This window comes from Pogona vitticeps, chromosome 1 (assembly GCF_051106095.1).
Source record: "Pogona vitticeps strain Pit_001003342236 chromosome 1, PviZW2.1, whole genome shotgun sequence".
NCBI lineage: Eukaryota > Metazoa > Chordata > Lepidosauria > Squamata > Agamidae > Pogona > Pogona vitticeps.
Genome location: NC_135783.1, coordinates 158,503,789 through 158,531,559, shown reverse-complemented (window position 1 = coordinate 158,531,559; position 27,771 = coordinate 158,503,789). Strand labels below are relative to the sequence as shown.

The 27,771-nt window shown below is 42.0% G+C and overlaps 1 protein-coding gene across 3 annotated transcripts in view; it reads right to left on the bottom strand.

The window, feature by feature from the left end:
- Positions 1–22,554: 22,554 nt before the first annotated feature.
- Positions 22,555–27,771, bottom strand: part of SPRED2 (sprouty related EVH1 domain containing 2) — a 93,876-nt gene continuing 88,659 nt past the window's right edge. For all 3 annotated transcript variants that reach the window (XM_020803380.3, XM_073003636.2, XM_020803381.3), the window contains one exon: positions 22,555–27,102. In XM_020803380.3, coding sequence (XP_020659039.1) covers positions 26,449–27,102 — 654 coding nt within the window. In that variant the 3' untranslated portion in view covers positions 22,555–26,448. The remainder of the gene's footprint in view (positions 27,103–27,771) is intronic.

Genomic DNA, 27,771 nt, shown 5'->3' with positions numbered 1-27,771 from the left:
TCAGTCTCACTGAAGAAAGCCTAGGGGAAAGTACCTTCAGAAGATGTGTTTGCTATGTGACGATGACAGGCAGAGATTATTTTGTATGTCAAAAATGGATAGGAGGCTTGGACTGTAATCTCTTCAGACTGGAAGAGAGGCGGAGTGCTCTGAAGAAAATTGCTTTCTCCCTCCCCACATTTTGGTACTGTTGTTTTCAAAAATAATATGTATAGTCTGTTTTCTTCAGATTTCAGACTCATCTGGTAAAGTAATTATCTGTGAGGCAGACGAGAGAGGAAGAAATCACATCTGGACAAGACAGGATGACCGGGACAGTACAGTGGGAGGAACTGTGGAGGCAATCCCCATGAGAATCGCGGCTGCCCACCATACATAGGGACAGAGGTTGCTAAGAATATTCAAGCTGATTTAGGGGGGAAAGTCTGAGGAAGCCATTTAGCTTCCAATAACTTGGATTCGTTTAAAAACTGGAGGACAGAAATTTAAAATGGACAGGGCTCTAAACAATATGTCATTCAATTTATTTTATGTCACTCCAACAGCTGTAACAAATTAGTTTCCTGTCATGGTAGTACCTGCTGGCGCTTTTATTAAAAAGGATCAAGGGAATGGATCACAAAACATCATTTAGATTAGCCACTCTCAACCTTTTTTTTTTTTTTTTTGGCCACAGCCCTGTTAGGAACTCTCCTGCCTTTCCAGGACCCCCTGTCAAACAAGGAAAGGGATACAAATACAACACAAACAGATGAATCTATGCCCCTCTTCAAATGTGCAAAGGCTCCCATTAAGAATGGCCGATTTAGTTGGTCTAGGGATAGTGTGACCAGACAGGACTCTGGGAGGTTATGGGGAGCATATGACTCCACTAGCCTATCAGTCTGTATTTCATCACAATGAAGTCTGGATCTTTATCCACAAAGTCTTACACTACTTGGCACCTGGCTATTGGAATGGCTGGATCCTTCCACATGAGCCTCTGCACAACTCTTTCTTCAGTCATGCTCTTTTCAGAGGCCTGTTTGGTGTGGATGTGCTGTTTCCCCTACTCTGGAACTCCCTGCCAAGGGGGAGTAGGTTGTTTCCTTCCCTGTTGTCCTGCCAGTAGGCAGAAATGTTTCTGTGCGCGCACACATGTGCACACACACACACACATGTGCATGTATGCACGCACACACATACACACAGAGAGAGGCATACATACGTAGCAACAGGGCTGCAAACATAATGAAAGATCCATATATTGAAAGACTAATTGCCTGTAATGGGAATTGCTGCATTTGTGGGGCAATGTCATGGGACAGATACACAGCAGCTGTGGGTTACTCAAGCAGCAGCTAATTTAGCAAGCTGAACTTAAAACATATTTCCCAGAACAACAAAAGAATGAATAGCAGCATTGTTTAAGATCACTGTGCAGGGTTTACATCCTTCTCTGAGTGGAGGCAGAGGGAAGAGGGCTTTTTCTGTCCTTCTGGGGCAAAAGTGCATGATTCCTGGCTAGTCTATCAGAGGCAGTCCCCAGCGGGAAGGAGCAGAGGACTGAGGGAGGGAGGGAGGGAGGAAGGAAGGATAGACAGAAAAAGTGCCTCAGGAAAGCATTTCAGATGGGTAGAGGAGGCAAAGAAGGCAACATTAACCAGTTTTAAAAAGAAATAATAACTAAAAAAAACGTAAGCAGGCCAGTCTAGTCTAAAAGTATTTCCCAAATATGCTGGCTTTATAGTCTATATATTTAAAGGAAATGTTAATTGTGTTGATTATAGATAGAATGTTTGCAGAGCATGTGGATTCAGGCTTCGTTTATCAATGCTTAATCAGTGTTAAAAGTTTAGAAGAGAAAGATGTGATGGAAACCTAAGAGGCCTTGGAGAGCTGGTGCAATGTACCGTAGTGACTAAATGTGTGAGTTGAGGCAGGAAGCCCTTGGTTTGAATCTCACTTCAACCATTAACTCACTAGGTAGTCATAGTCATGCTGCCGTTTATTACAGCCACAAACAGATCATTTGGTCAGGTTTGGAGGCCAATTCATGGCTTCAGAATGTATCCCAGTTTTGTCTAGAGTGATTTGGGCTCCATCTTATTCAGTTTAGAACCTGGATTTTGTAAATCTGTAAAGTCAATGCAAAACCAAGACAGCTATAAAATGTGGTTTTGCACTGGCGTAACATGAAATTTGGAGACATGACAGAACACCAAGAGGAAAATAAAACTGCCATATTTCAAACAGGTAGCTTTGGAAAAGTGTAGACCATGCATCTTTAAAAAATGATACTTTAAAGCAACCCCCGCCTCAAAAAAACCTAGGAGGCTGAAACAATGTGTGCCCCATCTAATTTGATTTGAGCCTTCGATCTGAACAAATCTGTACATTCCCTTTTGTACATTGTACATCTGTACGTTGCCCTGGAACTGACTCTAGCCATCCAAACCTTGTATAAACAAACATCAATCAATTAGGTTTGGAATGTACAGGTTCGTACAGACACCCCCCCACACACACATACAATATTAAGGTTGTGATTAAATGTTGTGTTTGTACATTATTGATTTTATTGGGATGCACTCTGGTGTAGGGTGCAAAAGAATGAATGAATGAATGAATGAATGAATGAATGAATGAATGAATGAATGAATGAATGAATGAATGAATGAATGAATGAATGAATGAATGAATGAATGTTGTGTAGGATTTGTGAAAATCCAGTGCACAGCCCCAGCAGGTATATCTTACTAATTTTTTTTTCTTGAGAACTGAAGTAGGAAAGCATTCCTGTCAACGTGATAGTTATTTGAGGATGAGAGGATTTCCTGCCCATACAATACATGCCACTTGTAGTGTAGGGGGTCTAAACACATGCTCATCTTAAATCCCACACATTGCAATTCACTTTCTGGCTCCTCACATTTCAGGGTGTTGAGGTGGGAGTTGGGGCAAGGCCATGGTAGGCAGCCTAATGTGATACAAGCTGGCAGACTGTCAGCTGCCACTTCTGGCTCCCACCCAATATCCAGTCTGCACAGGACACAAGGATGTTTGCTCTCTTGGCAACAAGACCAATGTCAACGTGGGACACAGTCACTAGGCCCTTCAGCTGTAGGAGGCTCTGCAGTCTGAACAAAAAGAAGGTCCCCAAGTCATAACTAGGACTGTAATAGGAGGTGAGTGGCAGGCCTATGACAGAAGGCTCTAGATATTCTCATAGTCCAGGCAAGGAATGCTCATTCAAGTTCCAACTTGGTCCTCACAAACTTCCCTTTATGGTTAACCCAATGGTGAGAGAAATTACTGCACAGTTGAGCTGTGAAGTTGTAATTGCACGGGGGGGGGGGGCTAATGTATGTCGAACACAAATGGCTCCAGTGAGCAACCGTTGTTCTCTTCCTTTCTAATCCTTTTAAATACGAGAAAGCTGGAAATCTGAGACAATGTCTGCAAAACATCAACCAGTGCTCTTTAGACTCCAAGATTCCACATAAGAACATAAAATATGCAGAGTTTTGATATCTGTCCCACAGTCCAGTCAGAGCAGCTTGTGGAGGAGGAGGGGGAGGACACCTCCTGCTCTGGCTACGAGCCATTCCTGAGTCCGGTGTTCTCAGATTCTCAGATTTTCTTTCTTTTCTTTTTAAATAATGTCTCAATCTTCTGACTGCGAAGAGGAACTTTCAAGTTTGTGCATAATAAGAAGTGGACTCTTTAACACCTTCAGTTCCCTGTGCAGCGCCTTGTCGAGAATTAGCAAACTAGCGGAATCATACCATATGGAAACATGTAAACGCATGTTGGTTTTGCATAATCCGCAGCAGCAGGGAAGGAGTCCTGGGGCTCTTGGGGCTCTCAGTCAAGCAACCCTGGGTTCCCACAATGACCTTGAACCTTTCTACCCGAGACCTTATTTGGTGGTTCAGGATTCCCAGCTTTCGTATTATTTTCTCCCCATTCTTAAAGGTGCAAATGCCATGCTACTGGCAATAATTTTATAGACTTGCAGATTTTTTTTGGGGGGGGTAATTTCTTCTTAGGACAGTATATAGTTTTCTTTTAAACAATTCGGTATTGACAGAAATACAGTGCTATTTCCCAGCTTATCTTAGTGTGAAATTGGCCAAGTGCTAATCAATTAAAGGGCACGGTGCCATTTTTGCACATCTTTCTGCAACTTTTCCTGTGCATCATGGAAATGGCTACTAACTGGCATTGCACCCACGTTTGTTGTAGGCTTTGTATGTGCAAACAAGAGAGGGTTGGCAGACAATTAAATCAGTTCCAAATATCTCCTTTGGATGTTAGCTCTAAAATAAAACAAACAGGAAAGCAGAACACGGGTATTTTAAACGCGTGCTGCTTTCAGTGTAATTAAGGACAGACTGTAAAAACAATATTGTTGCCGACATGGGAGTGAGTTGTTTTAGAGGCTTTCCAACTTTCCTCCTCTGCCTCTCTTCCTGTAAATACTGTATGGTTCTTCATTACTGTGCAGGTGAGATCATGTCAGAGCCTCTGTGGCACATTGGTTAGAACAACAGGCATGTACAGGGGAGACAAATCATCTTCCATGGGGAAGGGCAAGCTACAGTTTTCCAGCTTAGCCTATCTCATAGCACTGTCACAAGGAGAAAACAGAGCAGCCCCAGAGAACATTGTCTGGAACAAGTCCAGAACACGTGCGGGATAAATAAATGAAAATAACGGACAAATTCCCAAGAGGTTGCTGTGTAAGTAAACACAATTTTTTTTTAAAAAAAAAATCTCCACACCTTAAAGACAAATTTATTGGGGCATATGTTTAGTAACTAATATCTGACTTGGTCTGACACCTTAAGTAGAATCCTCAGTTGGGAGATATGAAGAGACATAATGTATGCATGCTTAAGCATCTGTGTCTTCTCTTTTCACCACAACAGGAAAACAGTGTCTAGCTCTTTTAATTCCTCCTCCCCCTCCCCCCAGCAAAACTGGACAAGACTTGCATGTATTGTAGCTTCTTCTGGTGAGCTAAATCCTGCCAAATTTTAGACAAAAAGATAGAAGGAGTTTTGCTCTATAGGCCTTTAAAATGTAAGATTTCTTTTTGATGTCCTTTCTGTGGTTGTGTAGTGAATCTGCATGAATGTAACTTACGATATCCAGTTACCATTTTGGCAGGTTTGTTTCTGAGGTTAGAAAGGGAGAAATAAACACCAACTATAGTATCTGAAGTTTCAATAAAGTTGATATATTATTTTAAGATTAGATTGTGTATGTGTGTGTGTATCCGCTGATAGACATGCTGTAATTATGTACTTTCATTTGTTGATTTATTTTTTATATACAGAATAACATAAAGTAGTATCTAGTGCAGCTAGTATACATGCGACTGCAATAGCGTGATACTGAGCATTTATATTTTTAGAATAAATGTACATTTGTCAGATGTTTCGTCCCTATCCAGTCTGATAACAAAACAGAACTGAAGCATGTGTCTTTATTATTTATAAAATTATTTATATAATTTGCACAATGTTATGTCTAGAATACTTTGCAGCTGGGAATTCCAAAATAGTGTGTACATCAACCATATAAAGAGGGGGAAATGTATTGAAACCAGTAACTACAGTAGGTATTCTTCAGTCTCGAGAGACTATGGTAACGTGCTCTGAATAAAGGTCTTGGAACAGCATCTAGTGTGGCTGAGAATGCCAGTTCAAGAGTGACAATCCCTTCCACACTGAAGACAAATACAATCTGTCCCCTGTGCAGCTCCCTGATTTTGCTGGGTTTGGGACTGCCTCTTTGTCTCGGCCTGCTGAACAAGTGTCTCTTAAAATTGGGAGAGGTCATTCTGCACTGCCTGCCTCCAGGCGGAACACTCAGATGTCAAGTTTACCCATCTGTTGATGTTCATTCCTAAGGCCTTCAGATCCCGCTTATATCCTTGTATCGCAGCTATGATCTCCCTCTGGGGATCTTTCCCTGCACTAATTCTCCATACAGAAGATTTTTTGGAATCAAACTGTCAGCCATTCTCACAATGGGCCCAAGTCAACGTAAACGTCACTGTTTCAGTAATGTATACATTCTAAAAATTCCAATTCCTTCTTTGTTGTTGTTTAGTCGTTAAGTTGTGTCTGACTCTTTGTGACCCCATGGACAAGAGCACACCAGGCACTCCTGTCTTCCACTGCCTCCAGGAGTTGGGTCAAATTCATGCTGGTAGCTTCGGTGACACTGTCCATCCATCTCATCCTCGGTTGTCCCCTTCTCCTCTTGCCTTCACACTTTCCCAACATCAGGATCTTTTCCAGGGAGTCTTCTCTTCTCATGAGATGGCCAAAGTTTTGGAGCCTCAGCTTCAGGATCTGTCCTTCCAGTGAGCACTCAGGGTTGATTTCCTTCAGAATGGATAGGTTTGTTCTCCTTGCAGTCCAGGGGACTCTCAGCAGTATCCTCCAACACCACAATTCAAAAGCATCAATTCTTTGGCCTTCTTTATGGTCCAGCTGTCCCTTCCATACATCACTACTGGAAAAACCATAACTTTGACTATGCGGACCTTTGGCGGCAAGGTGATGTCTCTGCTTTTTAAGATGCTGTCTAGGTTTGTTATCGCTTTCCTCCTAAGAAGCAGGCATCTTTTAGTTTCGTGGCTGCTGTCACCATCTGCAGTGATCATGGAGTCCAAGAAAGTAAAATCTGTTACTGCCTCCATATCCTACCCTTCTATTTACCAGGCGGTGATGGGATCAGTGGCCATGATCTTAGTTTTTTTACGTTGAGCTTCAGACCATTTTTTGCACATTTTTGGACCAACTTTTGCTGTGGTCCACACAGTCAAAGGCTTTTGCGTAGTCAATGAAGCAGAAGTAGATGTTTTTCTGGAACTCTTTTGCTTTCTCCATAATCCAGCACATGTTAACAATTTGGTCTCTAGTTTTTCTGCCCCTTTGAAATCCAGCTTGCACTTCTGGGAGTTCTCGGTCCACATACTGCTGAAGCCTACCTTGGAGGATTTTGAGCATAACCTTGCTAGGGTGTGAAATGAGTGCAATTGTATGGTAGTTGGAGCACTCTTTGGCACTGCCCTTCTTTGGGATTGGGATATAGACTGATCTTATCCAGTCTTCTGGCCACTGTTGAGTTTTCCAAACTTGCTGGCATATTGAATGTAGCACCTTAACAGCATCATCTTTTAAGATTTTAAATAGTTCCACTGGAATGCCATCACCTCCACTGGCCTTGTCGTTAGCCATGCTTTCTAAGGCCCACTTGACTTCACTCTCCAGGACATCTGGGTCAAGGTCAGCAAACACACTATCTGGGTTGTCTGGGACATCCAGATCTTTCTGGTATAATTCCTTTGTGTATTCTTGCCCCCTCTTCTTGATGTCTTCTGCTTCTGTAAGGTCCCTACCATTTTTGTCCTTTATCATGTCCATCTTTGCACAAAATGTTCCTTTAATATCTCCAATTTCTGGTTTTTCCCTTTCTATTGTTTTCCTCTATTTCTTTGCACTGTTCATTTAAGAAGGCCATCTTGTCTTTCCTTGCTATTCTGTGGAAGACTCCATTCAATTTTCTGTATATTTCCCTATTTTCTTTGCATTTTGTCTCCCTTCTCTTCTCTGCTATTTGTAAGGCCTTGTTGGACAGCCACTTTGCTTTCTTGCATTTCCTTTTCTTTGGGATGGTTTTTGTTGCTGCCTCCTGTACAATGTTATGAGCCTCTATCCAAAGTTCTTCAGGCACTCTGTCCACCAAATCTAGTTCCTTAAATCTGTTCTTCACTTCCACTGTGTATTCATAAGGGATACGGTTCAGGTTATACCTGACTAGCCTAGTGGTTTTTCCTACTTTCTTCAGTTTAAGCTTGAGTTTTGGTATAAGAAGCTGATGATCAGAGCCACAATCAGCTCCAGGTCTTGTTTTTGCTGACTGTATAGAGCTTCTCCATCTTTGGCTGCAGAGAACATAATCAATCTGATTTCGGTATTGCCCATCCGGTTATGTCTATGTGTTGAGTCACTTCTTGTGTTGTTGGAAAAGAGTGTTTGTGATGACCAGCTTGTTCTCTTGACAAAACTCTATTAGCCTTTGTCCTGCTTCGTTTTGAACTCCAAGGCCAAACTTACCTGTTGTCCCTTTTATCTCTTGACTCCCTGCTTTAGCATTCCAATCCTCTAGAATGAGAAGAACATCTTTCTTTGGTGACAGTTCTAGAAGATGTTGTAAGTCTTCATAGAATTGGTCAATTTCAGCCTCTTCAGCATCGGTGGTTGGTGCTTAAACCTGGATTACTGTGATGTTGAAAGGTCTGCCTTGGATTCATACTGAAATCATTCTATCATTTTTTAGATTGTATCACAGTACAGCTTTTCCCACTCTTTTGTTGACTATGAGAGCTACTCCATTTCTTCTACGGGATTCTTGCCCACAATAGTAGATATAATTGTCTGAATTGAATTCGCCCATTCCCATCCATTTTAATTTATTCTTGCCATCTCCTGTTTGACCATGGCCAGCTTCCCAAGGTTATAGATCTTACCTTCCAGGTTCCTATGCAGTATTTTTCTTTGCAGCATCGCACTTTCCTTTCACTTCCAGGCACGTCCGCAGCTGAATGTCCTTCCGGTTTTGGCCCAACCACTTCATTAGCTTTGGAGCTACTTGTCCTTGTCCTCCGCTCTTCCTCAGTAGCATGTTGAACTCCTTCCGACCTGAGGGGCTCGTCTTCGAGCATCATATCTTTTAGCCTTTTGTTTTTGTCCATGGAGTTTTCTTGGCAAAGATACTGGAGTGGCTTGCTAGTTCCTCCTCCAGGTGGATCGCGTTTAGTCAGAACTCTCCACTATGACCTGTCTGTCTTGGGTGTTCCTGCATGGCATAGCCCATAGCTTTTCTGAATTACTCAAGCCTCTTCGTAACCGTGAAGGGTCCAGTTCATTCTAGAACTTCTCTATTTGGAACGTTGTCCTGCCAGGTGATACCAAAAATGTATTAGAGATAACACACATGGAATGTGTTCAGCTTCCTCTCCTGCACTGCAGTACAGGAGTGTAACTGCGCAATAAGAAACTAATATTCCTGTTGGCGTTAAAACATCTAGCACACTACCAATAGCAGCAGGGCATGGGAGGGAGCAATCTTGAAAACAAGTCCACAAAATACTTCCCTGTCTCACTTGCATTTACCTGTCTTAGATATTACAGAGAGATTCAAATTAACCTTTGTCACCTCTTGTTTCAAAGTAATAAAAATGTCAATAGTTTACAGTAGATACGTTAGTATAGGTGTGGTCTCCACTTGATGAATAATAGGTACAAAACTAGATACCAATATGTACAATTTGTGGTCCCCCCCCTTAATTTATTCATTCTGAGGACTATCCATAAAGGAAGCATTGGTTGTTTGACCTCAGCAAGGCTAAAATAAATCCAACATTTCTGAGAGCAGGAATCTTGAAGCAGAAAATGGGTGCCGTTGATGATCGATAAGCCAAATCAGCCTGTTGTGATATGAACTGCATAGCAAAGGGCAGATTATGACTTAGTTTCACAGGCAGCTATTTTGCAGTCAGCGTAAGGAGTAACCACAAATAGAAAATAGCAGACAAGACACAAATTACAGCATTGACTAACAGAAGAATGCAGATCATGTGGTCCTTAAAAAGGCAGAACAGATGTCTTGAGAGATGTATTCGGTAGTTTACTCAGTTTTTTTTTTTTCACCAGAGTGGGGATTGCAATGGGATACACTTTCAAGACAGCTTCATGTTGACATTACGTAGCTAAATGAAAGGAGTGTGGGTGAGATCTGACACCCAGTGAATGTTTGTGGCACCACTGGGCTGATAGGGAACCTTTTAATTGTTTGGACTACAGATCCTATCTTGCCTGGCAGTTTGTCACTGTAGTTGGTTCTGAAAGCAATTATATTCCAAAAACCATCCAGAGGTCACCATATTGACCGGTCGGTGTTTGGTACGATGTTTCTGTGGGTACATGCCATGGCATAGCATTCACATTATAGTTTTGCAACTGAGGCTGAAAGGGGCAGGAGATGTGGATGGGAGTGCCCATAGTCTCATATCCATAGCTCCATATGATGGTGAGCACCTTGGCCAGATCTTATTAGATAGATGTCAGAGAAATTAATAGGAGCTTTTCGTCAGATTGAGCCTGCTTGTTGGCAGAGGGGAGCAGGGAGGGAAGGAGTCCTGGAACTACCAGTGCTCTTTCCCGCTTTCTAGAGGGAGACTGTAAAAAACCTAGCAGATCTCTCCTCTGCTCCAGATCTTCACAGCCACCCTCTTTGAGGGGGAATAGAAGTTGGAATGGAGCAACTGCAACAACTCTGGGTGAAGAAGCACTATTTCTCTCAGAAATACTGGCTGCTGAGCTGAAAACTGGCAGGAATTTCTAGGAAAGAGCCATTTTGTTCATTAATTCTGTGTTCTTTCTCCTACTTCCTCTCACTAAGTTTAATAAATCTACTGTTCATCTTAACTAGTGGCTCATAGAGGTGGCAGAAAGCATGCAGCTTTCACTTGTCTTCCCAATAGAAGGATACACCCATTTCTGCTTGAAAATTTAGGTATCCAGGATTTGCCAAAGTAGCAGGCCATCAAAAAGTCAGCAGTTTTGAAGTTTCCTGGTCTCAAGGCACCAGCTGAAGTCTCAAAGAATTGGTGTACTTCCCTGGGACTCCAGGTGGGGCAGCAAATCTCAAGGTGAGTGGGAGTTCACAAGGAGAAACTTGGATCTATTGCTTGATTCTATTGCTTGGTTAACCCGATGATTTACAGAGCTCAGAATATTATGTTTTAGGATTGATTAGTTAAACCTTGCAAATCAGGGAAATTGACAAGTTGGTACTAATATTTAAAATGCTAAAATATAACTTGTTAATCTGGCATTCTTGATGAATTAATTTAGCCATTAGTTTAATGGATTCTTTGTAGAGAGTATATGTTATTCACACATCCTCTCCTGAAAGGGGAGAACACCTATGCATTCTGTTAGAAATTGGCTTATATTGGTGAAATTAAAAAGAAGAAAAGAGGAGAAGAGAGAGAGAGAGAAAACAAACTATTTTAGCGCTTTAAGGACTAGCAGATTTATTTCAGTGTGAATTTTCTTGGGCCAATCTTCACTTCTTCAGACATGGGGAAGTGCCTATACATATCCTCTATATTTGCAGATATCCCCATGACCAAGTGAGGATATGTGTGATAGACAAAGTGACAATGGTTCACACAGGCTTGGTCTGCTAATGCAAGTAATTAACAGCTTGGCAGCCCAATTGGTATGTTAATGAATGTTGACTTGGACCATTGAACAGCTGCTTCCCTTTGCTCCCCCTTGGCCCTGCCAGACTGGTATGCCTGTGATTGACACCTTGACTGGAAAACGGAGTTGTGTGTGCTGCCCAACCTCCTGCTACCCTCAGACTTTGCCTCCTGCTTGCCTTGGCGGTGGGGGTGGTTGATTCAGTCAGCTGGAGTGGGGAGGGGCTGCCATCTTGCCTTTCCTCTTACAGGCAGAGATAAGATATGGCAGGCATAGCATATGATAGAAATGTCATTTCGTATTGAATGAAAGAGGCAGTGATAACCGCTGGGAAGAAAACTGTCAATAATTATTGAAATGTTTAAGCATAAACTAATGCTGTCTTAGTCAGTAAAAATTTCAGTGGCATATTTATGGTAGGTATAAATCCTAAAATAAAAAAAAACACCAGAGGCCTCTGAATTCACTCTTGTCATTCAGAGAACTCTCTGATGGCCTAAGAATATATTTTACCTCACTCACCAAACCATCTAATCAACATTCCAAAGGTTTAGGGCTCTGTGGGAATTCCTGGTATCCCAACAACAGCAAGCTTAAGGAGAGGGCTTATTCCTCTTTCCTCAAGAACATTTTCAATTCAATAGGATAAAGTGCTTCATGAAGAGCACACTGCTTGGTACTGTACCCAGTGTGGTGTAGTAAAAAAGAATGATGGACTAGGGCTCAGGAGACCAAGTTCAAAGACCTGCTTGGATGTGGAATTTCAGGACGTCATGGTGGGCTGCCACGGGTAAAGCTGCCCCTTAAATATTTTGCTTGCCTTGAAAACCTTGTTAGGGACACTATAAGTTAGTTCTGATTCGATATGCACTTCACAAACAGTACCTGGCTACCTTTTACAGCTGGACTGAACAAACATCAGGCTTGCGTGATCAACTTTCGTTCCCCTAGAACCATGAGATTGGCCAACCAGAGCCACATGCAAGAGACAGAAGCAGTATTCAAGCTATGGGTTTATTTGCAAGAAATCATGGTTGGGGTGGTGGGCCATATTAAAATAGGATACAGAAAATAATTTTATTATTAAAACTGGGCATAAATATTCAAAAGGTTGGTTTGCCTAAACATCCTAGCAATTATAGTCACTTACTCTGAATCTTTATGAACAGCATTAATAATACAATTGTCATTTTCTGTACAGTATCTCATTTTGTATCCCCTTCCCCTCCGTCCTATCCCTGTAACTGTAACTTCCTGAAGGTTGGATAGTGTGCTCCATGTCTTTGAAGGGGGTGAAAAGTAATCCACCTGATAACTATTATTATGTGCCAACACATGTGCTAAAGAGCATGGGAAGTGGTGAAACTGGTGAATATCACCTTCTCCCCTGTTTAGATGGTGGAGAAGATCTGATGGATCACAGTTCTCTACCTCAGTGGTTCTTAACCTTTGTTACTCGGGTGCTTTTGAACTGCAACTCCCAGAAACCCCAGTCAGGACAGCTGGTGGTGAAGGCTTCTGGGAGTTGCAGTCCAAAACCCCTGAGTAACCCAAGGTTAAGAACCAGTGCTCTACCTAATGGAGGGAACCCTTCCATTCACAGAGGTCTGGTAGCATCCAACCCACCATCACCACTGCAGATGGGGTTTTCATGAACGTTATCACTGCTCGATATTCCGGTTTATCCAAGTCTAGTATATTAGAAGCGGATTATAGGATTTTTGGCTGCCTCAGGCTGATAAATAGGTCAACATGGATAAATGGTGGCTAGCTCTTGTATTTGCTCAGCATAGTATTGGCTCTTGGATAAAAACTGAGGGTGTCCCACCCAAAATGCACTTTTAATAAGGCGAGTATGATGAAGCAATTCTGGAGATGGAATCTGCTTTGCCAATGAGATGTGGCACACTAAAAAACATGTACAAGGACATCAGTATCACTTATATCAAGGTATTGTTAACCCAGTTGTGATGTTCCATTTGTCATGATACCTCTTCAATGGATTGCTACAACTTGGATAGAAACACTCTGGGAGGTCAATATAAGAGGGTGGAACCAGGCAAGAGGCAGACAGACGGGAGCAAGAACCAAGCGGGAGAAAAAGAAGGAGAGAACTTTTCTGTCGAGTCTAGGTTAATCTTTCATATGTATGAAGAATTATTTGTTAAGCAACCTATCACATGGGAACAGGAGTATGGAGGCTGCAGAACAACTTAACCCCAGCTTTAAAATAAGAAGCTGCAACTAAAAAGAGTGGAGCATTTAATACTATTTCCAGCTGTGGACTATATGTAGTAATGTAGCACAAAGCAGGAGAACAAGGCAGAACACCTTAAAGCAAGTCTTTGACCTCTACTCAATGGCTGGTGGAGAAGCAGAAATGGAAGATGGACAAAGAGGTTCCATTTTTTCTTTCTTTCTTGGCACCTCATCAGCTTGCTGCAGTAGCTTCTGTCGTTCATGTCCTCAGCATTCTGTGCATTGAACAGGATACTGGCTTGCGTTTATATTTATGTGAGGCCAGTTTTGGCGAAAACAAATAATAAGCTCATAGTCTTGAATGCACTAAAGGGCTTGGCGGATAGGTTTTCCCCCTGCCTGCTGCCCTCCCATGTTACAAAGCCTATTTCTGTTCCTTTTGGAGGAATAAATTCATCTAAAAAAAGTAAATGACCTAAAATTTGGAAGGAAACCCCCATACTAAAGCCCTCCATAGCATTTTTGCTCCTCAAAAGGAATGAAGAATATTATTTGTAATGCATTACTTTTGAACTCTGGCTCTGCTTTGGGAAGGTGAAATGGCACACATTCTGCAGTATAGCCAACCGGTCTTTGTGTTTACACAAAGACTAGGGTGATACCAATGTGTGGCTGCGGAGTATGTGTCAGCTTTCAAGTATCAGTAACTCCACTCTTTCTTTTCTAAATTAAATACTTTGCTTTTCCTTGTTTGATTTATTAAGGTCACCTCTCTCAACACTTGGTCATCAGGCACAAGGTTTCTCAACTGTAGAAGAGTCTTTTCAAAGCAAGATGCTCTGAGAGATACAGGTCATGCTATGAAGCAAAAAATGGGAAGAATGGAAGGTGACTGAGAGAGGAAGTAGGAGCTGTGGCATGGAAATGATAGTTGCTGGATGCTCATTCCAACTTGGAAAAGAGTGTGTTTTAAACACCCAGTGCCACCAAGCTTATTTTTGAAACCTGCAGTACTGTGAAATTATTAATTAGACTGTAATCTAAATTAATTTACTTCATTAAACAACACTGTGCATTTAAATAAAACAATCACTTTCAGATCTGTGCTCCTATATGCTTTGAACAAGAGTTGATCATTGCATTACAAACTGAAATAGTATTTTAGCATGTATACGACCCCCCCAATGTATAAAATGACCCCCTAATTTTGACCCTTTATGGAGGCGGAGGAGCAGCTAATGGGCAATGCTCCTCCACCTCTGTCTCCTCCTCCTGCTGCTGCATCCACTGCCTGCCCGATCACCTTCTCCAGTGCGACTGCTGGGGCTCACCTCCAGCTCACATCACTGCCTTGTCCCTTGCCCTAAGGAGATCGTGGGAGGAGGTGATATGGCGGCGGCGGCAGGAAGAGGCACCAGAGCGCACACGAATGCTTGTTTGCCTGTGCGTCCTCCTGCCTCCACCACCGGATGGGACAAGGCAGCAACATGAGCTGAGTGGGCCAGTCCCAGTGGAGGTGGTGATCGGGCGGGCGGGGAAGGCAGGAGCAAGAGGCGCCCGAGCCCGTGTGAATGCTTCTCTACCTCAGCCTCCTGCTGCTGCCGCCTCGGGACCAGCAGAGGGGACCAGTGTGAGGTCTGGAAGAGGCAATTGGGCAGCGGCAGTGGCAGCAAGAGGCGCCCAAGTGCGTGCCTAACTGCTTCCTTCCGTGTATAAAATGACACTCAATTTTTCCTCTAATTATTTTGGGGGAAAGTGTCATTTTATACACAGAATAATACGGTAATAAGAGATAGCCATTGGGCTATCTGTTGATAGAGAAGATGACGGATATCAGCCCAAGTACTGAGATCTCCTGCTGGACCCTCCTTTATTTTGCACCAAGGGAAGTAATAAAATACGTGGCGCCATGAGAGTGGGCCTTCTCAGCTGTGGCACCATAATTGTTGACCGCCACCACCCAGTTGAGCCTCCCAGTGATTAGCACATTTGCCTTATACATTTTTAAATGATCTTAAAATATTAAGTTAATATATTTTAAACTGTTTTCTGATGCTTCTTGTTGTAACCTGTGCTGCAATATAATTCCGTGCCCCCCCCCTTTGAACATAAACAGAACACTTTCAGAAGTCCCCACACCACAAGAGAAAACTGCTTTAAAGGACTTCAGCCAGCCTTGGATGGCAATCTTGCAGTAATTATTAGTCCTTTTGGAGCCGTGGTTCCCAATCTTGGGTCCCCAGATGTCCTTAGATGGAAACTTCCAGAAATCCTGGCCAGTGCAGCTGGTGGTGAAGGCTTCTGGGAGTTGTACAGTAATCTCAGAACATCTAGGGGCCCAGGTTGGGAACCACTGTTTTGGAGGAAAGGTTTGTCTGTGGAAGGGGAGGCATATATTTTTCTTCATTCTGAGGCCTTTCCCCAGCCATATTATAGATAGCACTGGGGAACTCAGGTCTGGGGCTCTTATATAGTGTGTGGGATGTTCTAGAGATTGGGAAAAGGTCCTTCCTTCTTTCCTGAAACGTCTCTGTGAAGGGTGATGGGACTTTGGTAAGTTACTCTACAATATACTATATCCTCAACATTGTGTTAAGAACCAGGAAGCTGACTGGGGATTTCATTTTAATTACAAACATCTCTCTTTCTGCTTGTTTAGGAAGTTGTCTGTGCATGTGGAAATCACTTTTTTCTATCCTCTTCCAAAGACATTTGATTCCCCTCCCACCCAGTTTTCCAGTTAGAAGGAAAATAATAAAGAAACATAAACTTGATGGAAACAAGAGCAAAGGTAATTAGGTTGACTACAAGAACCCTGGGTGGGTTTTGTTTTCAGAAGGTGTAGAACACCTCAAAGTACAGATATGCAATCCCTGTGGTGAAATGTTTGCCACGTAAAAGTGATAGAAAGGAAAGCAGATTACAGGCCTCATTTTACAAAAGAAAGTCTAAATGGCTTGCCCATAGTTTCACAATGTGATCTATTAACGAATTTAGTTGTTCCATCTTTGGAATCACAGTGATGGTGTCTGAGAGTCAGTCCGGCCAGGCTTTGCCATTTTGTTCAAAAGCTCATATGCAAGCAAGGACTGACAAAATCAGATGAGTGGTGGCGCCTTAATGTCCAGCAATGCAGGGTGCGGAAGGTCTAAAAATTCTGAGAGATGCAAAGCCAGCGCACCAGAAATACACACAGAGCTTTCACCCTTTAGACTATCTTGCTCCTGGTCAGAGGCCAAGCATTTTTATATTTATTTTCCCTCGTGCCATCAAGGCAATTATGAAACATGATGGCATCACAGCTGAGATATGTTTATGTTATGGTTTCCCAATGTTAATCAGAGGTAAGGAGAGTTATGCTAACTTTTTAATTGTCATGTGCTAAGTTGCGCAGAATGGCTGGTGGTGCCACTGTCTTTCTCTTTAGGAGCAAGGTCTGCTAGCTACATGGTTTGCAAGAAAGTCGTCAAAAATACAGAAGATCTTGAAGTGAGGTTTAATGGACAGCTCAGGAGAACAAGACATTTGCTTAACTTGCCAGTGTCAGAGACCTTAAACCCTACATGTGAGGACATGTGATCTGGCTTTTTTACCTTACCTTCTTAATTTTTGCTCTGTATCCAGAGAATTGGCCATCAGGAGCATATTTTCATTATTTCCCTCCCACAATGCTTGACTTTGGAAATGTCAAAATTAAAGTTAAGATTAATTTAAGGCTGACTAGATAATTTAGCTGGCTATATAGCCAAGGATTGGGAGTTTGATATCCCACTCTGCGTCTCAGAAGAGCCAACCTGTGTGGCCTTGGGAATGCAAGAAAGGAATGGTAAACCACTCCTGATTACTCTCCTTAGAAAACCCTGAAAAGAGTTTGACTTGATTGCACATTTATTATTATTATTATTATTATTATTATTATTATTATTATTATTATTATTATTATTATTATTATTATTATTATTATTATTATTATTATTATTATTATTATTATTATAAACACCAGGCACAGTCAATCAACATTATTAAAACACTGACCGGTATTATATATGAGATATATATTTTAACCAAAAAACTAAGTATTTGTTAAATATTGGTGTAGTATGTGTGCTGTTCCTAATATTGCAGTTTTTTGTTGCTCTGATTGTTACTTTTGAGATCTGCAACTGCTTTTAGTACTGTGTGAAATTTCTTGATATTGTTCCCAAAGCCCTGATGATGACAGGAGCCACCAAAGTGTGTTTCATTCACAAGTGAGATGATGATGACTGAGAATTGACTTGATGGAACATCATCATCATCATACCAGAGTCCTTATTATATAGCAGTGTTGCAGATACTTTATAAGCAACAGTAATTATTTCTCCACCATACATAAAGGCTCTTGATTAAATGTTGAAGTACTGTGGTTCTCTGTGTTCTTCTCTGTACAGTGTATAGTGAAGCTGTTGACGTAACAGGTCAGGAAGAAAATGTATCTAATTATACACTTGAATCCTGGCTCACTACTTATTTAATAGTTCCCAGTGGAAACATGTTTAATTTTAGTGATAGAGACATGTGCACAGGGAAAAGGACTTTCCTAACTTCTGCTACCACACCACTGAACTCAGGCCCTTGAATTCAACCACTATATATTCAAATAACAGACCAAAGACTGCAGAATGCCATCTTAGAATGCAGCTGTCACAGCCCATATGTTAACTAAAATGTGGTTATATATTGCCTGAAATCCTGTTGCCTAGTGTACTAAGTTACAACTAGAATAAACCAATTCGAATGAATGAAACTTGAAGTTGGTTCACCAAATCCCCACAGAGCAAATTGGTCTACTCTTGTGCAACTTGCTATGCTAAGCACCAGAATTTTCTGCAAGCATGATCCCCGCCAGGACACCTGTGCTGCCTGCAACCGCATCTGTACCAGCAAGAACATCTACGCAGAGGAAGCACAGAGATCTCTCCACCTTCTGACCAAACAGTCAAGTTCACTGGTGTGACCAAAACTGAACAATTGTCTGGCTTAAAAAGAAGGCTGCTGGGGGGAGGGTCTATAACCTTCATTTCCTTCTACCCCCCCCCCCCAAAAAAAAGAAAAGAAAAAGAAACAGGAAAGGTATCAACCTATATCTGAGAGTTATATGAAGACAAAGGAGGACCACAGAAGAGTATCTGATATTAAAACTGAAATCCTAAAGAGCACATTTGATAAGCTCATCCTTTTGAATTTAAACAACTATCATATGGCCATTTGAAAACCAGCAACTATATCTTGTCATAAGCTTCAAAAGATGCTGTCTAAATCATCAGATACAATGTATTAACCTGATTTAGGCATATTTATACAGTATACATGTTATATTGCAGTGAGGAAGGATTGTGAACACTGAAGTCAGAAGGAATTGAAATAAAGGCAATAAAGATAGTGATATATGTTCCTTCTCACTACAAAACTTAGGTGGGCAATAACATTGATATTGCATGCATGAACTGATTAAATGATTAAGGTATAAATCTTGGTTCTTGTTTAGGTTACATGAGATTCAAATCACGCAGGCCAGTGTCCTGTTGGGCATTTCAGTTAACCCTGTGCAGTGTATTTGTGCAGGCAGCTTTTGCATTGTGTACCATCAATTGCGCAAGGCATCTCACCACATAGAGCAATTGCCTGCACAATGGTAGTTGTGCATACGAAGTCCCCAACAGGATATTGCCATTGATAAACAGGAATTACTCATGTTGCATTCATATCCACCTTTGACGTTTCCTTTGTTGAAGGCCATCTTAAGGTTCAACACTGTTTCTGGGAGATTGAAGGGTTCTCCATGGATGTTTGAATACAGTCATTTCTAATACAGTGGTGCCCCGCATAGCGACGTTAATCTGTTCCAGGAAAAACGTCGCTATCCGGAAACAAACCCTAAACGGAACGTAAAACCCCATAGGAACGCATTAAACTCCATTTAATGCGTTCCTATGGGGGGAAAACTCACCAGTAAGCGAAGATTCTCAATCTGGCCGCCATTTTCGCCGCCTTGGTGAGGGCAGGGCGTGAAAACGCTGCGGGTGGCCATTTTCTTGATCCAGCAGCCATTTTGGAACCGCCAATCAGCTGTTTCCCTAACATCGCAAAAAACGCGTCGCTATGCGGATTCATCGTTAAACGGTGCACTCGTTATGCGAGGCACCACTGTATCAGATTTATGTCTCTATGCTATTTTCCAGACGGCCTTGCATGTTCTACATAGAAGATGGTTGGCAAAATATCACACTGGAAGAGGAGGTGTATGAACCTCCCTGATCATGGCAATAACATTACAGGGTCCTGTAATAGTGCTGCTAGAGTAGATCAGGAGACAAATTTGACCTTCAGGCTAACAATTTCAAGCTAACCAAGCATCACTGTACCACTCATATCAAAGGCCACTATGATAAACAGAAACCAAACGCCTCTGTATTGGAAACCTTTCTCTTAATTTTCCTAGCCTTAGAGACATACTATACTTTCAAACTCTGGTAATAATTTGAGGTGCTAATTTTTTTTTTAAATAATGAAAATGGGTTTTAAAAGAGCATGGTGCTCTGATACTAGAAATGTGGAAACAGTTTCCTTCTTGCAACATGAAACTTCAAAAGATCAGACTGGTGTCTGATGAAGTAGACTTGTCCATAAAAGCTCACATTAAAAAAGTATAAAAGTTATTTTTAAGGTGCCACCATGTTTTTTTGTTTGTGTCTTTTTCTTTATTTCTATTTTGTGTTTATCTATCATGCTTGCACCGACTAACATGACTGCCCCTTCTACAACTTCAAAAGATCAGATACTGTGGATGAAGTCTGTGTTGTTCACTCAAGAAATTAAAACTAACTTCTTGGCCATCAGAAGACTCTTCATCTAGACTCTTCAGAATTCAGCCTACTGTGAAAGTATTTAATAATTGGGGGGGGGGGAAAGGATCCTTAGAACTCAAGAACAGAAAATAAACAGAATAGGAAATCTGTTCAAAAAAGTACAAGGGGTAGTGTTCTTCAGAATGTAAAACTTTTTACCAGAGACGAATTGAAAATAAGCAATTAACAAGATCAGAATAGTTTTTGAGACTTCAGTTCTATAATGAAGTCTCAGTAAGCAATTTTTTTCCAAAACAAAAAATTACCATCATTATAGTTGAATGTTGTTTCTTCCCATTGGACAGAGAATGCCAACACTAGATGTGTCAGTTTTAACACACGAGCAGCCTGACCCTGTCGTTTATTAAAATGTAAGTCCAACAATACTCCCTGGGACTTCCCATGTAATTGTGCATAAAACTTGACCAATGATGCTTATGCAACCACCACGTCACACAGTACTCACAAAAGCAAGTGAAAAATAGTGAAAAATTACAGGCATGTTACTCTTTAAATATTGGGAGTCTGTGTTACTCACTAATGAAGCACAGCCTTGATTTTAAAAAAATCAAATTTTCATGAATTAGAGTATACACAATACATGCCCACGCCCCCCGCTTTTGCACCTGCTTCAGTCAAAGTAGGCTGAAAGCATCCCGGTGGACTTGTTTGTGCGGTTGCCTAGAAATTTTTAGATCTTTGTACATTGAAGCCCCCCACAAACTCTAACATTTCTGAGGTGACCTTGAAGCCACTCATTCCCATCCTGGGGACACTGTGAGGATCAAGTGGGAAAAAGAGCCACCACAAGTTCAGTGGAGGAAAGGTGGGATATATATAAAATTAATGAAATAAAGGGATAGGTCATGGCTACACCTCCCACCTGTTTCACAGTAAGATTCATTTGCACTGCAAAATGACTGCAGAAATTGTATGTGGGGGACCATTTAGCAACCAGGTACATAGCATATGGGCTAATCACTCAGCTTTGAGTTTTAAGACTACCGAAGCATGCAACACAATTTTGTTTTGATATGATGTATTTCTATTTACATGGTACATTTTTAAAGCAATAGCTACACTGATCATACATATTAGAAACAATAAAAAAGAAGTTAAGAACTAAAATGTACATCATACACTTGTATATATATTCTTTACACAGAGGTAAAAAGGCTTATAAAAATCAATACAACAGAGTTTTTAACTTTTAGTATACAGATACATAATGGAAGTCTGCTTCAGGCACTTAAATCTGTTAATGTGAGCAACAGCTTGAAAATAAAGTCACGACTGGAAAAAAGAAACGCCACGTTTTGGTTACTGGATTGTTACCACAGATACAAAAATAAAATCTGGAATAATTTCTCAGATGATTAATGTCAGTACTGAAAAGCTGACGGGGGTGGGGGAGAAATGTCACACACTGTTCATCTGCAGTGTGGAGATCCATGGGAAATATTTACAAATTAATTTCCCCCTCTCAATCCCCAATTTCTCCCTTGTGCCCGTTTTGCTGCTCCTTTCATAAACAAACAAGCAAGCGAACAAACAAACAAAACATCCCAACCACTCACACGCAGGGAAAGAGAAGAACAAATGCAGAAGAACTTAACAATGAAATTCAAACAAAGCCGGGGGGGGGGGAGAGAAGGGGAATTTAGAGAAGAAGACATACAATAAGGCTTGAAATACGTCTGCTTTAACAAAATAAATATGGGCACCTGAACGGAGAAGCTTGACAATCCGGAGAAGCTTGACAATCATTAAGATCTCTTCTGTAGTGTTGTGCTTTGTCAAGGGTAAATCTTAGAGGAATTCAGAGAGTGGAACAAACAGACAAACACACAAACGAACATTGTTCCATCACTTTTTGAGGCTGGGTTGCTGTTTGCTAGTCACCCTTTTAGAGATTTGTCATTTGCTATCAGGCACAAAAATATTTTTTTCCCATGAGTCTATCAAAACATTTAAACGAAACAAAGCAAAATTAAGAGTTTCCCTTACCTTTTAGCATTGTTTTCACAAATGCTGAACCTAACAATGGCTATAATATTAAAGTCTACATTATATAGGTGTATGCACCTTACAGACAAATCCCAGATCTTGAATATCAAAGATGAAAAATAAACATGATCGATCCAGTCTGCTCATCATGTAGAATTCTGGAGTGCTATCACTGTAAACTGCAGCAGGGGGGAATGCTATTTTTAATGCTTAATATACAGCATACTAGCACACCAATGCTTCCGATTTACTTGCCTACTTCAAGTGAGCCTGGAACTTCTTAGACAGGGGAGATCTACTTGGCTTCTTATTGGAACCCTGAGATCTACTTGCTGAAGGCAGTGCAAAACAATGACTCAGCTGTATGGACGTATGTATGCTCAGTTACATAACAGGTTGCTTGTCCAGCATGTGTTTGGCCCAGAAGCACCAGATCCCAAACACACAAGACAAAAATCCACTCTTGGTTTTCCTCCAAGTGTTCTTCAGCAACCCTACTTTAGGAGGAATGGGGAAAGCGTTGTTTCTTTGTTTGTTTTAAGGAAAATTGGGAGGAAGAAACATTTCTCAGCGTTCTACAGATCACCCAGAGATCCACCAGATCTGGATCTGTCTTCTGCTGAACCTGGTGTAAATGGGTTGGGTCTAGCTCTCTCTCTCTCTGCTTTATCCTTTGGACATGGGAGTACTGAAAGGTTTTCTCCAGCTACTCCCAGACGGAACAATAATAATACTGGCATGGGACAAAGCTTCAGCACAGATCCTTCTCTGCTGCCCTGAAGATGATGACAGTCTCTCTCTGCAATGTGGGCATGGGCCACGCTGCAGCAGCTCCTATGATACAGGAGCAGAATGAGGAGGGATCCACAATGGACCTTCTGTGGAGTGTGAATGTGTTTTCATTGCAGGTTTTCCTGCTCTGTACCTTCAAAGACTACTCCCAAAGGTTCCAGAGTTTCAAGAGCTGTCAGTTGTGGGTTCTGCTTCTGGAAGCAGGTCTCAAGAACCGTTTACTGCCAGCCAGCTAAAACCTTGTTCTTTCTGGATTGGCCTGTACCTCTGGTAATGGGCCCGGAAGGGGGGGGGGAGAGAGTTACAAAAAAGGAAGGGTGATGGTGGATGTGCTCCAATGACTCATAAAACCAATGCCTGAGCATAACTGGAAGTACTCAAGTTCTAGGATTTGACTCTAATTTCATACACGCACTTTCTTTCATACACTGTGTTGCATATGTAGTCAAATGTCACAAAAGCTATGAGATTCCCCGAAGGAGCTTGCTGGCCCACTTCACATGGAAGAGGGGTGACAAGCCTGTCACTATCTGTTATCTCTATTTGGCAAAAAATAAAAAATGCAGTTCCTTTTTTCCTTTTAAGACTCATGTCAATGTGCAAGAAGGAGGGAGGAGGGGGCAAGGGCATGGACTCACTGGCAGTCGACTGCAGAAAAGAAAACTATGGCAGGAACAGCAATGCCAGTTCTCACAAGCCAGTGCCTAGCTGCCTCGGAATATTCAGATTGTACTATGCTATATTATAGCTAAACGGCTCTACATTATTCCTTTGAATAAAAACTCATTTTGCTATTCCATGTCATATATTAGAAAAATATTTTTCCCCAGCTAATTACAAGCCTTGGACACAAGACATGGCTTATTTTTAAAAAACAAAACAAAACAAGAAAACCAAAACTCAAACCTACACCAAACCATTTCACCCCACGGTATGCATTTCAGAGCAAAATAAAGAGGCCTGTTCGGTACAGAGCCTGCAAAGCCTACACATCGACACACTGCCATGTTTCGACTGAAATCAACTTTGTTGTCCCGAATGTTAATGTACCCTGTGATCTCTGCTATTTCTTCCCACAGGGTTGGAAAAATACTTCCCATGTTCCTAGTGTCCTGGTTTCAAGGCAGGAGGGTGACCAGGCGCCTGGGGTTTACCCAGCTCTGATCCAAGGCATGTTGACTCTGGATTCTCTGCAGATCCTGAATAGGTTGGTTCAGTGCATTTGAGAGTGGGCAATACCCCACAAGACCCTACGCAGGCCTCTAGTGGATCCTGTAGTCTGGATGGGGCCAGTTCATGCCACACAACAGAAAGCCATGGAAAACCAGAGTACATTCCCCCCCCCCCTTTGCTGCTTCCTATCTGTGCGTTTCACACCAGTGAACTGGGAACATGGGAAGTTGTAATATTTATTTATTTATTTATTTAACTTATATGCCGCCCACTCTATGGTCTTAACCTCGCTAGTAAGTATGCATGTTTACAGTGCAAGAGCATCTGCTTTGCAGGTCCTAGGACTTGGAGAGGAAAGGAAGAGATTTGCTTGCTACCCAGATTTTTTTTGGGGGAGGGGGGAGTTTTATCAGTCAATTAAGCTCATCAATCGAACCCACCCACAGTGGGTGAGTCAGAGATGCCGGAAGTGCTCATTATCATTAAAAGCACTGGGGAAATGGGACTTGCCCCTCCCACTCCACATATTTTTGTAGCAGGTCTAAAGAGGACCTGGACTAATGGCTGGCTTGGAGTCTTGGCTAGTCCCACTATCATCCTCTCGTGGAGAGGGAGGGACACCAGAGCAGTCAAGTTCACTGGTACATTAAACATAATATTGTGCACTTCTGCAAAGGGAAAGGCAATAATATTTTTTTAAAAAGAAAAGGCTGTGCTCTTCCTGCCTACAGCCAAGCAACTATCAAAGGCTGTGCTGACGGGTTACCTTTAGCCCAACCCTGCTGGTGTGGCGGGCTCAGACTGACATCTGCCAGTCTGAGAGGAAAGCAGTGGCACTATCTGTGGAGGGGAAAAAAAAAAAGAAAGTTCAAAGCACTCTCACATGTTCAAAGGCCTTCAAGGCAGGGAGAATTGTAGGCAAAAAAATGAAAACAACCTCCCGAAAACAGGCAAAAAAAGAAAAAAAAAGAAATACACCTCCTGGCAATGGAGGCTTCCCTGTATTTCTGGATTGATCTGGAATGCACCTGAACGCTTAAGGCCCCTGGATCCATTCCAGAAATGCTCCCACCCTGGACTGGGTTGGGGGAAAAATTCTCCCCTTCCTTTGTATACACACTGGGGTCATGATTTTTTTAAAGTTCCCTCTTTTATTTTTCAAGATAACACCACAAGTACATGGGTATACATGTTAATGTAGTAACATGTAAAATCCCCCTGTTTCAGATCAAAACACTGCAGGTCACATCTGTTTTGACTCTGAGGAGCATTAATACCAACACTGTATAGTTTAATATCATTTGGAGGAGAAAAGACATTTGGAAAGTGGGATGGGGGGATGAGGGAGAGAAGACACTTGTTTAAAATTTCCCTTTTCCATGAAAAATAGAAACAAGAATTCTCACATTCTCAGTGATACTAAGGCTTGTTTCCCACATTCCACTTAAAATGTTCGAAGGTCAGAGACATCATTCAAAGTGGCTTTCAAAAGAAACTGTGGACCCTTAAGAAACTGCAGTTCACATGGATTCATTCAATAAAGATTGTCAGCAATACTGGGTCATGGTGCACATCTGTAACCAGCACACTTTCTGTGTGTACACACATGCACGCACACACACATACTGACTGACCAACGTACACACGCACGCACACACACACACACACACTCTGCAACTGGCTGCAAGCTGAAGCCACTCAAAAGTGGGATTTCATTCCACTATACTGTACTTCCACATTATTCTTATAGTTAGTTTAAATACAGACACAACTGTGAGATGTCCTGAATTCCACCACACTCAACTGTTCCTATCACAGTCTCCTTTTGAGGGGAGGATTGGAGAGGGAAGATGTCAACATGTACAAGACATTCTGTCTGATTACAGATCAATAATACAAAAGTCTATGCTGCACATTAGTCTGTTAGCACGTAATGAGCCATCGATGCATAGCAGCAGAGTGGGAGGGGAAAATACCACGCCGATGGGTTTCTGGATTCCACCAGGCTCCCTTGGCCACGTGAAGAAGGTACATACAATCCGAGAATGCTCCAGGACCAAGTTGCTCCTTGGCCAAAGGGGAAAGGCAGAAGAGTCCTTCGCAGGTTTTGAGCGCTATCATCCAGCTGCTTTGTGTTTCCCGCCACAGCATCGGCACATGACCCCACAGTGATAACAAGCCCGGAGGGGCAAGTAACAGCACATACAAGGAGCAATAAAAGACAAGGCGATAAGGGCCAACCACCGGAGGCAAAACTTTTCGTCACTGGTATCGCAAGAACAAGGGTCTGTATAATCTCCTTCAGGATCAGACATGCAGTGGTAGAGCATACTGTCCGCGCACCACATGCAGCTGACTCGGCGGATGCAGCTTCGTACTCTATCTGGAGCATCCTGGCACTGCCCTCGCCTATTTTCCTCGTGGTTAAAGATGTCCCTGCAATAGACACACCGTGACCTCTCCCCGTCTTCTTTCCGCCGCCGAGATTTGCACCTGGAGGGTTGAGTCTTTATCACAGGGCTCTTGATGTTTTCACCCGGATCGAAGTCAGAGTTGCCTACGTAAGGGTAATTGTAATCATGCTTCGAGCCCACACTTTTGGCAAACCGCACATACGAATCCCCGTCGTCTGGATCAATGTACTTTCCCCGCATAGGGGTGTGGCGGTAGTCCTCGTAGCCTGTCACCCAGATCTTTTCCCGTGGATTAATCCGCACAATTTCCTCATCATCGTCAGGGAAGCTAACATGTCGATATGGCCGTGTAATTGACTGTTGGAGGAAGATTATAAGAAGCACACATTTTTCAGCAGGTAGAGAGTACACAGAATTTTAATACAATGTATGATAACATATGGATTTGCAACTTGGTTTTCTAGTTAATAAAGCTGTAAAGGGCATCTGTAGGTGCATCTACAAAAAATCCTTTATGCATTTGAAAAGCTAAAAACATGCTATAAAATGAAATATAGCCAACAATCTGTTGTCATTTCTCTCTCATACTGCCTGACTCTCTCTCTCTCTCTCTCTCTCTCTCTCTCTGCATCTGTCTGGGGAGCCAGAGGTTGGGAGTTCGATTCAATGATCCATACGTTCCCTTCCAGCTCTGTAGTTCTAAGATTATTATTATTACTACTCAATCTCCCCACTCTGTCCAGAAAGAGATGTAATGTGAACAAGACTGTAACTGGATACAGCTAGCAGTCATTCCCACGATTGCTGCAGATGAACTAAAGAATGTGCCAGTGCAATTTTTGGTGGTTACTGGCTGTATTCTGATAGAGAGAGAGAGAGGTCTCTGTTGATGCTACTCCTGACAACTCTTACTGCAGAAACACATAGGAAATGCACACAGGAAGTACAGTGTTGGAAAGCTGCTGATTTGTGTGTGTAAACCTTTGCTTCAAATGTATAATCACAGAAAGGTAAATGACACACACC